Here is a 12500-nt window from a genome sequence, read left to right on the forward strand (position 1 = left end):
CCAATAAATCTGTCATCTGACGCCGCTTCCAATCCCGTGTTGGGTGATTTCATCAATGACTATGATAAACAATGACGTTTATCATAAATTCAGCTATTGAAGATTGCCCAAATCTATAATATATATTATACAATAATGACAAGCTTTGAAACTTTCTAAATGCTTTCTACACACTAAAAGTTCCAGAGACGTTTGGGTGGAAAAGCAGCTTACGAGGAACCTTTGGTTCTGGTCATTGTTTAGGAATCAAAGAATCAAGGAATAAAAGATTTGTAGTAATGTACTCTCTAGACATCCTGGCATTTCCTTTACTTGATCAAACGCCACTTAGGCTATAACACTGTAGGAATATTGTACAAATTAAATTAGTTTACAGGGAAAAAACATTCTACTGCATTTTCCAGGTTACATCCTCATGCTGTACATTTGTTGAGAGTTAAGATTCAGAAATGTCGGCATGAGTAAATATGGAAGCCGCACAATTTAACAGAGAATAGTTTTACCGCACGTTATCTATTTATTAGTGAAATAAAAACACTCCATAAAATGAATCTCAAACTTCTTGTGGAACAAAACACAATCCGGTGAGTTGTGTGACAGTTTGTTGGCATGCTGCGAGTTTTACTGTCAAATGTAAGCGTTCGACATAAAAACAACAACACCGTGTTAACGATATGAGCTGCTATCCTAATCCGCTTACCAGCCCCTGGCACTGTGAAATATACATATGTTGTGTATTGTATTGCGTTTCCCCCATCGCGGGCTGCGGGGTCAGTGTGGGGTGATGGATGACTCCATTGGTTGTCAGTGGAATCGCTTATGGAAGCCCCCAGGTCCGCTGCAGTGGGCTTTACGACGTCTGTTTACAGCCCAGCAGTAAAAGCACAGCTCTGCGTACCAGGATCCTTCCTCCATGCACTCCTGCACAATGATCAGCCTGCACACTGAGACAGAGAGAGGGAGAGAGAGGGGGAGAGAGAGAGAGAGAGAGAGAGAGAGAGAGAGAGGGTGAGAGGGAGAGAGAGAGAGTGAGAGAGAGGGTGAGAGGGAGAGAGAGAGAGTGAGAGAGAGAGAGGGAGAGAGAGAGAGAGAGCCCCTCTGAATGAATGAATGAATGAAATACAAGTGTGTGTGAACTAGAAGAGTCACAGACAAGTGTGTGTGTATGTGTGTGTGTGAGAGAGAGCGAGAGTATGAGCGAGTGAAGGAGGGAGTGAATGAGTGTGGACCCCCAGAGGGAGAGAGAGCGAGGGGGTGAGGGGGATCTGTTCTCAGAGGACACACTCCAGTGGCTGTGATTGAAGTATGGGCCAATTAACAGGAGGAGCATTGAGCTACAGCTGCACTCTTCTCTTCATTCCCCCACTGTTCCACAGAGCTGTATTAGTCTGCATGACACCCAGCACTGCCCTAGAGATAGTACAGAACAGCCCTAGAGATAGTACAGAACAGCCCTAGAGCTCATATAGTACAGAACAGCCCTAGAGATAGTACAGAACAGCCCTTGAGCTCATATAGTACAGCACAGTCCTAGTGCTCATATAGTACAGACCAGCCCTAGAGCTCATATAGAACAGCCCTATAGCTCATATAGTACAGAACAGCCCTAGAGCTCAGAACAGCCCTATAGCTAATATAGTACAGAACAGTCCTAGAGCTCATATAGTACAGAACAGCCCTATAGCTCATATAGTACAGAACAGCCCTAGAGCTCATATAGTACAGAACAGCCCTATAGCTCATATAGTACAGAACAGTCCTAGAGCTCATATAGTACAGAACAGCCCTAGAGCTCATATAGTACAGAACAGCCCTAGAGCTCACATAGTACAGAACAGCCCTATAGCTCATATAGTACAGAACAGCCCTAGAGCTCACATAGTACAGAACAGCCCTAGAGCTCATATAGTACAGACCAGCCCTAGAGCTCATATAGTACAGAAAAGCCCTATAGGGTAGGTCCTATAGCACACAGGGGGCTAGAGACAGCACAGTCCTAGTGCACAGTACATAGGTCCTAGATTCAAGATTCCTGTTATTCGTCACATGTAATGTACGGTGTACAGTCACAGTGAAATGTTGCTGCCGGCTCCAATAATATGCTGCAGATTAACTCTAATACTCAATTTGCAAATGACAAATTAACAAGTTACAGATTTACAAATTACAAATACTGTAGGTCCTATACTAGAAGACTATGTTATATTATAATAGACAGCATAAGTCTTCAGGCGGGCTTATTGTATCAAGAGGGATCAGTATAATCAACATGATAGGATTTACAGTGCTAATGTTTCATGTCAGCTATTGATTACACTGTATTTTAGCACATTTCAAGTGTATTTTTCACAGTCTATAAAATCGTCCAGGGTACTATAGGAAGTCTTGATTCTACAGTTACAGTAGCTATAGTGCTTTAGCCATATACTGTACAGTAGACTGCAGAGGTCGGCCAATCAGGGCACAGCGGAATGGAACAACGCACCTGCCATTTGAGGAGCAGCTTTTCCTCTGATAACTTCAGCAGCATACTGACTCTCCACCTCTCCATTTCGAGGACTTGCACACATCGGGCTAGTCATAAATAAGAAATCATTTGTTTCAACTGAAAAGCTGACAACATTTCTCCGAGCGTGTTCAATTTCAGAACAGCGGTAGACCTGCTTGTTTGATGAACAAGGTTTTGGGTGAGCTACAGTACATACATCCAAACATTTTTATTGCTCCTAGAGTCAAATTCAATTCTTGTTATTTTGTTGTAGGCTACTATCCAACGTCTGCAAAAAAAGTAATTGCCTTGGGTGCAAATGACAGTTTACTTTCCTGTAGGAGAATGTTACAGTCTCTGTTACAGACTAAGTTGATGTCATATAAACATTATACACAGTGGTGCGTTTTGATTGGTTAGTCATTAGTGCATTATGGGAACATTTGTTGTTTTCCTACCCAGTAAATCCCAGGGCCGATAAGAACACTACTGTGCAAGTGCTGTGGATCACAGAGCCAAGAAATCTGATTAATTTGTGTAAATTATTTTTAACACGTTAAAGTTTCCAGATTAATCCCGAGCGTTAACACGTTAACGTTGAGAGCCGTAAAAAAATTAATGAAATGTTGATGATAGGGATTGAGCTCTGTGTGATGACGTTTGGGAACCTATTAATCTGATGCTGCGTTCGTCTTGTGAAGTCATGATTCACGTGATACTACTACAGTTTTAATTGGAACACGTCTGACAACCTCTTTCTCCACTCGTGAACTGGTACCACTCGGCTCGGCCCCAAATTAGCTCTGGAAGTCGCTAACAAGATGCCAACTCCCTGTGTAACTAAGTGAAACTTTAATAATACTGTTTAATTAGCATTTCTGTCTCATTTGGGTCTCATTAAATCAGTTGCACACACAGTATTCCCCAACTATTATTTGAGGACATGTTCGCAACCTCTTCTTTTTTGTTTTAATGCTTTTAATATCTCATGTAAAGCACCTTGAATTGCCCTGTGGCTGAAATGTGCTATATAAATAAACTTGCCTTGCCTTGCCTTCTGTATGCGCAAGATACAGTACCGCATTGTGTGTTATCTACCCTTTTGGCAAACAAAGCAATCTAACGTCCATCTTTGTTCCAAGCTGTTGTTGTTGTTGTTGTCTGCTGTAGCGCGGTGACCTCGTGGGTGACATCATTCTCCGTCTCTCCCACCTCCCACCTCACCACTTCCCAAACCAATGGAACGCAGCCTTAGTACCCAGAGGTTCTCGCTTCTCGCTGCCGCAAAGACAGAAAAAACCTTGTTGACACCAATGAAAAGACCCTTGGATGTTATGTGCGGGAAGATGATTGGCCCGTGCAGATAGTGGGCTGATTTGGCCTCTGATTGGCCACTGACCGCAGATTTCCACTTTTCTAAGTCCTACATTTGTGTGAGCTGTCAATATACAGTATTTGGCACAAAGTGCAATTTAGGCTACTTGGACTTTATTCCACATGAACGCACTTCACAGAGTTGGCTAACTACAGTATTGTCCTTTAATTGGGTGGATCAGCTTTTCATTTCATCCAGTCTATACGCTCCCGATGACTTTAAGTTCAAATGCAGCTGGGTTTGAAAGGTATGCGCTGGCTCCGCCCCTATGCTCATGCTCTGTAGCATTTTATTCCAGACTAGGAGCCCATGTGCCGGGCCTGAGGTCCGGATAGTCCCGGTCCAATTTAACCCCTGCTCTTTTCAACAACGCCAGAACTTGCGAGTCTCTCTTATCCACACAGTCCAAAATCACAATTCAATTTGCACCGGACCTACAGGCTCCCCCACAATCCTACCTCAGCAGAGGCTGTTATGGATGCAAAATGACTGGTAAAATCTGCCTGACCTTAGAAATAAATGAGTCTATTTTGGTGAGTAGTCGAGAGATCCAGGATAATCAAAAACAGAGGAGGCTGAAACCCCATAAACCACCTGGGCTTAAGGACACCTCTCCTCTCCTCTCCTCTCCTCTCCTCTCCTCTCCTCTCCTCTCCTCTCCTCTCCTCTCCTCTCCTCTCCTCTCCTCTCCTCTCCTCTCCCCTGCTCTCCTCTCCTCTCCTCTCCTCTCCTCTCCTCTCCTCTCCTCTCCTCTCCTCTCCTCTCCTCTCCTCTCCTCTCCTCTCCTCTCCTCTCCTCTCCTCTCCTCCCCTCTTTGCTCTATAGAGTCACTCACAAAAGAGATGGGATGCAGCAATTTTCTGGCATTTTGCCTCCATTTCTGTTTGTTGTAAAATTGAGTTGTGAATGAAGAGATCCACCTCCAACAGCCTCCATTTCCAGGCCGACTGAGCTGGAGTCAAGAGCCCATACCGAGGCTGTGTGTGTGTGTGTGTGTGTGTGCGTACGTGTGTGCGTGTGTGTGAACAATGCTGCAGTGCATCACCGCCAGGCTGGATACTGGACCAGCCCCAGGTTAAAGATCTAGTCGTGAATAGAGGATGAAACCAGTAGCCTTGTAACCCCATTCAGACAGAAGGGTTCCATTAAACCTAAGGCATATTCCCATTCACTCTAAGGCCTATTCCCATTCACTCTAAGGTCTATTTACAAGGTAACTAACTTTTGTTATTCGGCATGAATGGCATAAATTATTTTGTTATAGTATTTTATAAGGGTATATTCATTTAGTTTTTTTATGTAGGCCTATAGGCCCAGTAGGCTGGTTCCACTCCTAAAGTGTGCCTATACCCTGGAAATGAAGTCCTTTTCAGGCCCATCCATCCATCCATTTAATTGCATGCATTGCCATTAGGCACAAAATGTAATTTTATCATAATCATCTTTATTGTGGGCCTAGTGGGAAATAATCCAAAATAAAAAACAAATTATTATGGTCTTGATCTTAAAAAACAAACATATACTGAATAATATATATTTTCAACTAGTAAGAATAAAACTAATCGATTTTTTCTCCGACTGACTTGGTTTATCTGGGTGTCTGTCGCTGGACTGGGTCTTGCACGTTCTATCTCGGGATTGTCATGTTTGAAAAGACAGAACACAGGAATGCTGTGGCATCTGGCTCATGTATGAATGGTGAAAATCAGCCGTGGCCCCGGGTACAGTAGGATTTCACAGTAATGTAATGTAAGGGCTATAGTGAGAACACCATCGAATCCAATGGCAGATTTGTAAATGAAAAGAAATGTTTCCCTGCCCACACAGTGGCTAAAACCTGGTGTCCAAACACCCAACATGCCCTGGAGCTGGGATCCCTGAGCCACACCATCATCCACACATCATCCACACATCCACATTATCCACATCATCATCCACACATCATCCACATCATCATCCACACATCATCCACACATCCACACCATCCACACCATCCACATCATCATCCACACATCATCCACACATCCACATCATCCACATCATCATCCACACATCATCCACATCATCATCCACACATCATCCACACATCCACACCATCCACACCATCCACATCATCATCCACACATCATCCACACATCCACATCATCCACATCATCATCCACACATCATCCACATCATCATCCACATCATCATCCACATCATCCACACCATCATCCACACCGGCACCAACCACCTGAGGAGCCAGCAGGAGAGGGTGTCAGAGTCACTCAGAGGAGTGACAGAGGAAGCCTCCTCCCCCTTCCCCAATAGCAGAGTGGTCATATCAACCCTCCTACCCAGAAAGACTTTCACCCTGACCCCACCCACAAGATCAACAGCAGCATGTCCAGAGACTGTATCTTGAGGCCCAACATGAACCTGGCCCACCACCCCACCCTGGATGTCATGGACCATGTCCACCTGTTCAGAAACACAGTCCCCATCTTCGCCCGCACACTGAAAGATGTCGCTCTCAACCGAGACCAATCCACACCCCGCAGAAGGAGCAGCTCCGCCCACAACCCCCTTAGACCAACAAGGCCCCCAACGGACCACCACCCAGACCAGCCGCAGGGAGACCAGACTGTCCTAGTCTTCCCCCACACCATGCCCCTCCAAGACCCCACCAGAGCAGGTACATAATCAGATAGAATCCCCCTGAAGTCAGACCAGAGCCAAGAGCCCCACCCCAACCCCAGCAACAGGAGCTGCACCCTGGCCCACTGAGTTATGCTCAGGCAGTGAGGAGGGCAGCAGGCCCCACCCTCACCTCCACAATTAAACTCAAATGTAGGCTACTTTTGTTCCTAAGAACGGGAAGCTAGTCAGGCTACTAAATCACAATAGGCTACTTGAAAATGAAATAAAAAATGTAGTCTACATGAAACTGTAGCCAATAAAACGCAAGTGCATAGCTTATGCAGGACTGTAAATGCACAAGTTCGGGCAAAATAGCCTATCAGCTGACAAAGCCATTCCGCAACCTTTCATATGATATGAGTAAAAGCCCAAGAGGGGTAGGTCGGTCTGTAAAAGAACCTCCCTATTCACGCACTGAGATTAGTTTTGATTTCGCACACTGAAGTTCCATATGGGATTTAACGTCCAATGCCATTTTCCAAGTGAACTGACCAGTCAGCGGCTCAGTGCTTCATACGTTTTGATCCGTAATCAGGAACTTAATCTACCCCGGAGCAGGTTAGCTCGCCAGCATAAATTACCATGGTGATATAGCACTGTGAAAAGTCATCCACCTTTGCGATACGGATAACCAGGCTTGAACCTGAAGTCGCGCTAATCACTGATTCTCCTACTTTTGCTGTATGCACTTTAATGTCTCTTTGTAATGTCTTAATGTCTTATTGTCGTATTTCGTAGTGTCTATAGTGTCTTAATGTCTTATTTTGTAAACGTCTCCTGTCATATTGTTGTCATGTCTTACTGTCTTATGTCTTAAGTTATGTCTTGATGTCTGAGAGTGCCGGGCACAGTGCATTTCATTGTATTTTATAAATACACATGACAATAGAACTTGAACTTGAACTTGAACTAACCCTGAAATCCTGTTTCATAGTACAGGGCCCTGGAGAAAGGAAACATTTGTACTGGTTGTCCCTCAGGCTACAGAGAGATGGTGCTCCCATCCACCAACATGAAAGGAGTGACCCAGGGCAGGGATTCAGGAGCAATGCTCATTTGGTACAAAGCAAACCTGGTACACTCAATAGAATTAATCAAAAAAGTTCATTTTCAATTTGGCTCAAAATAAAAAGAGAGGTTGTCACCACAGATAAAGACATATTCATGTGTGCAGCATATGTCCCCCCATCAGAATCCCCTTATTATAATGAAAATAGTGTCTCCATTCTCCAAGATGAGATCAATCACTTCCAGGCCCAGGGAAGTGTACTGATCTGTGGGGACCTTAATGCCAGGACAGGTATAGAACCAGATTCTATTAACCCACAGGGAGACAAACATATACCTGGATACCAGGCCAAATCAGCCTTCCCCTCCCTTCACATCACCACAGAAATAACTCTGACAAAACTTAACAAAAGCGGCACCAAATACTGCAGGCATGTCGAACACTGGGTCTGTACATCGTTAACGGTCGGCTTCGAGGGGACTCCTTTGGTCACGACACACACAGCTCTCCTCCTGGCAACAGCACAGTGGATTATAGCATCACAGACCTAGATCCCTTCTGTCTGAGAGCATTCACAGTCAGTCCCTTAACACCCCTATCTGATCACAGTACAATTACACTCTACCTCAGAAAGACAGTAACAGACCCTCATGCAGTAGAACCCAATAAATTGAACTATACAACACAACCATAGATGGACAAACAATAGCAGAGACGACTACCAGAAAGCAATTGGGCATCAAACAAGGTCTCAATTAGACCATTTTCCTACCAGCTCATATCACCACTGTAATGATGGGCTGAATCAGGCTGTATGAGACATTAACAACATATTTGACAATGTGGCAGGTTTGTCCAATCTGAAAAAATCTCAGATCAAAAACATGAAACCAATGAAAAATGGTTTGATACACCTAAGAGACATCTACAGTAAGAAAAACACTCAGCGGTTTATCAAATCAAAAACACAGACAACCTGACAATCCTGAACTTCGCCTCCAATATTGGGAAACACTAAAATTATACAGAAGAACACTCAGAACTAAAAGGGAGCAACATGCACAGAACCAACTTAATATAATTGAGTCCATTGACTCAAATTGACTCAAACCATTTCTGGAAAAATGGATCTCTTTCAACAAACCACTATAAGAAGAATTGTCTATCCAAAATGGTGAAATATGGAAAACACACTTTGAAAACTTGTATAGTACTATCACACCGAATTCGGCCCAAAATGACCTTGTCAACAAACACAGAACTCTAGAATCATTTGTTAAAGACAATCAGAACCCTTTGGACTTTCAAATCACTGAAGAAGAGCTACAGACTAAAATCCAGACCCTACAACCAAGGAAGGGCAGCGGCCCTGATGGTATTTTAAATGAAATGCTGAAATTTACCCACCATACATTCAATACTGCCATATAAAAAATATTCAACCTGGTTCTGAGCATTGGACATATCCCTGACATCTGGAGCAAAGGAATTATCACACCAAACTTTAAAAATGGAAATAAATTTGAACAATTCCAGAGTTATAGGTGTCAGCAGCAACCTGGAGAAGTTATTCTGCAGCATCTTAAACAGCCGACTGCAAGACTTCCTCAGTGAACACCATGTCCTGAGCAAGAGGCAGACTGGATTCACTCCACAACATCCAACTACAGACCATATCTACACCCTCCACACCCGCATTAATAAAATTGTCCCCCATTAATAAACATGTCCACCAAAACAAGAACAACATTTTCTCTTGTTTTTTAGATTTCACAAAAGCATTTGACTCAATTTGGCATGATGGTGAAATTAATTGAAAAAGGTGTAGGGGGGAAAACCTATGATATAATTAAAGCAATGTATACAAATAATACATTTGCTGTAAAAGTTGGCAATATGGAAACAGCTTTCTTCCCCCAAAGTAGAGGGGTGAACCAGGGCTGCAGTCTCAGCCCCTCCCTGTTTAACATCTATATTGATGAATTGGCAAAATCACTAGAACAGTCAGATATCCCTGGTCTCACCCTCTCTGACACAGATATTAAATGTCTACTTTTTGCAGAATATAATTATTGCTTGCTCCATCTAAGGAGGCATTACAACAGCAACTGGATCACCTGCAAAACTTGTGTCAGATCTGGGCCCTGACAGGGAATCTAGAAAAGACTAGAATTATGGTCTTCCAAAAATGACCCAGGTGTCAGGGAAACACAAATAGGTTCTTCATAGGCCCCACTGACATAGAACACACACACAGTTACACATATTTGAGACAAAAATTTATTTCAACAGGAAATTTCAATCTGGCTGTTAATGATCTCAGAGACAAGGGAAGGGGGGCTTTCTAAGCTATAAAAATATATTCAAACATCAATATACCTGTTAGAATCGGGCTCAAAATATTCAACTCTATAATTGAACCTATTTTACTGTATGGTAGTGAAGAGTGGGGTCCTCTTGTAAATCAAGACTTTGAAAAATGGGCAGAATACCCAATCGAAGCCATTCATTCTGAGATTTACAAGAGCATTCTCAGGGTTCACACAAGCACCCCCAACAATGGATGCCAAGCTGAGCTAGGCCAATTCCCCCTTCTAATTAGGATACAAAAAAGAGCAATCAAATTTTACAAGCACCTAAAAACAATTTACTCAAAATCTTACTATTACAAAGCTCCCCATTGCCATGAGGAGACAAGTCCCCTCAGCCAGCTGGTCCTGAGGTCACCTCCTCTAACAGCACAAGGCCTCAGGACAGCCCTCACACCATCTGGACCAACCAAATCATAGATAAAGAAAAATAAAACTACCTTAACTGTTGGACATCTACCACAAAAACTCGAAACAAACTTCAATGCTATTTGGCTCTAAACAGACAGTACACGGTGGCAAACTATCTGAGAGCCGTGACTGATGAGAAACTGAGAAAGACATTAACTATGTACAGACTCAGTTATCACAGACTGACCATAGAGACCGGCCGACACCGGCAGACCTGGCTGTCTAGAGAAGACAGACTGTCAGCTCTGTCCACAGAGACAGCTGGAGACAGAACAACATTTCCTGCTACGATGTAGAACTTATGAAGATATTAGAACAAAGTTCTTTACAAAAATTAAATGTAAGCTCAAAAATGTTTATAGTGTACACTCTCTGCCCAAAATAAAAAGCAACATATACAGTACTTGGAGAACACAGTATCGCCGCCATAGAAGCAACCAGATATGTGAGTGATTTCACAGTCTGAGAGAAAACCAGCACAACAACACAACAATCTCCTCACAGCTCACACTCTGCCCTTTCATTCACTCCTCTACTTCATGTGGATCTATTTTGCTTGTTCGTTTATGTATTTATTTAATTATTTTACATGCCATTTGAAACATTTGATTTTGTATTATTTTTGTTAATTGTATCTTTATTTACCTATTTTATGACCTATTTATCTGTTAGTTTACTTAATTGTCTTCCCATGTCATTATTGAATTGTATTTTTCTTGACGCTTTGGCAATATAGTTCACCTGACATTCATGCCAATAACGCATATTGAATTGAGAACATCCTGGTCTTTCAAGCTCACCTGTTTCACTACAGGGACTGAAGGAGAGGATCTTGGGAAGGGAGATTGGCGGATGGGTGACAATAAAACTACAGCATTGCGTTGGTTATACAATAGGTTGTTTAGTCTGTGCTTGTCCTAATCAAATGTGACCAGTGATTTACAGGAGATCTTAAACAAACAAAAACATCCCTTTCTGTGATCACCTACAATATGATCCAGCTGAGTTTCACTTTGCCTTCCTTTCATATTTTCTCACAGGCGGCTCACTGTCCAGTCAGTACTGAGTGGTCACTTCAATCAGGGCCTGCGCAGTGCTGGAAGAATGCAGACTGATAGAATGCAGACTGGTAGAATGCAGACTGATAGAATGCAGACTGGAGGAATGCAGACTTGTAGAATGTAGACCAAGGGCGTAGGTTTGGTTTCAACATTGGTAGGGACCATATAACAGTGTAGCTGCATACACAATTTTTGCTGGGGACGAGAGGTTAAACCTCGTAAATATGCATATACTTATGAAATTGAATAATACTAATACAATGTTCTTAGTGTATCACATCCTGCCTGCTGCTGCTGCTGCTGCTGCGTCCCTCCACTCTCTCTCTCTCTCGGTTGCTGCTGCATCCCTCCACTCTCTCTCTCTCGGTTGCTGCTGCGTCCCTCCACTCTCTTTCTCTCTCGGTTGCTGCTGCGTCCCTCCACTCTCTCTCTCTCTCGGTTGCTGCTGCATCCCTCCACTCTCTTTCTCTCTCGGTTGCTGCTGCGTCCCTCCACTCTCTCTCTCTCTCTCGACTGCTGCTGTGTTTCATATATACAAATTATATTTGATAAAAATTTAGATTTTCATTGGATTTTTACACTGACATTCAACTCATAAATTGATATATCTGTCCATTAGGGGAGTCACAAAATACCAGACATTAAGTAGGCAATACTAATTGAGAAATTCCACAATCCTGGATACCCAATTCGATACCATAGTTGGAAAAAATAAATCCCATGTACTTCAACATACACTACTTTATTTAAAACACCCTCCGGCCAATATAGTGAGAGCAAAATTATGAGATTCCAGTTAGTTAGTATACGTTAGCTAATAACTGTAAGAAAACAGGAGTCTGAGTCCTCATAAAAGTAATGTTAACGGCTCTCACGGGCTGGATAACCTCTAGATAACGTTACCTTATGAGTATTCTGTTCCCCCTATAATTGTAATAAGAACCCCAGTCAGGCTAAAACAATGTATTCATTTTAAATCAAAACTTACGACTTTAATATCACTGACGTTTTTTAGCTTAAGTTAATGGGAATTTAAAATTAGAAAATTAGCATCCCGTCTAGCACAGACTGGGTTTGACAAAGCTATAGCTAGCTAATAGCCCATCGG

The 12500-nt window shown here is 42.8% G+C and overlaps 1 protein-coding gene across 1 annotated transcript in view; it reads left to right on the forward strand.

The window, feature by feature from the left end:
• Positions 1-6275: 6275 nt before the first annotated feature.
• Positions 6276-12500, forward strand: part of grin2db (glutamate receptor, ionotropic, N-methyl D-aspartate 2D, b) — a gene marked incomplete at both ends in the record, with an annotated part of 43684 nt that continues 37459 nt past the window's right edge. The window contains 2 exon segments of the mRNA XM_084444590.1: positions 6276-6537; positions 7777-7808. Coding sequence (XP_084300716.1) covers positions 6276-6537; positions 7777-7808 — 294 coding nt within the window.

This window comes from Borostomias antarcticus (assembly GCF_949987555.1).
Source record: "Borostomias antarcticus genome assembly, chromosome: 10".
Classification (NCBI taxonomy): Eukaryota; Metazoa; Chordata; class Actinopteri; order Stomiiformes; family Stomiidae; genus Borostomias; species Borostomias antarcticus.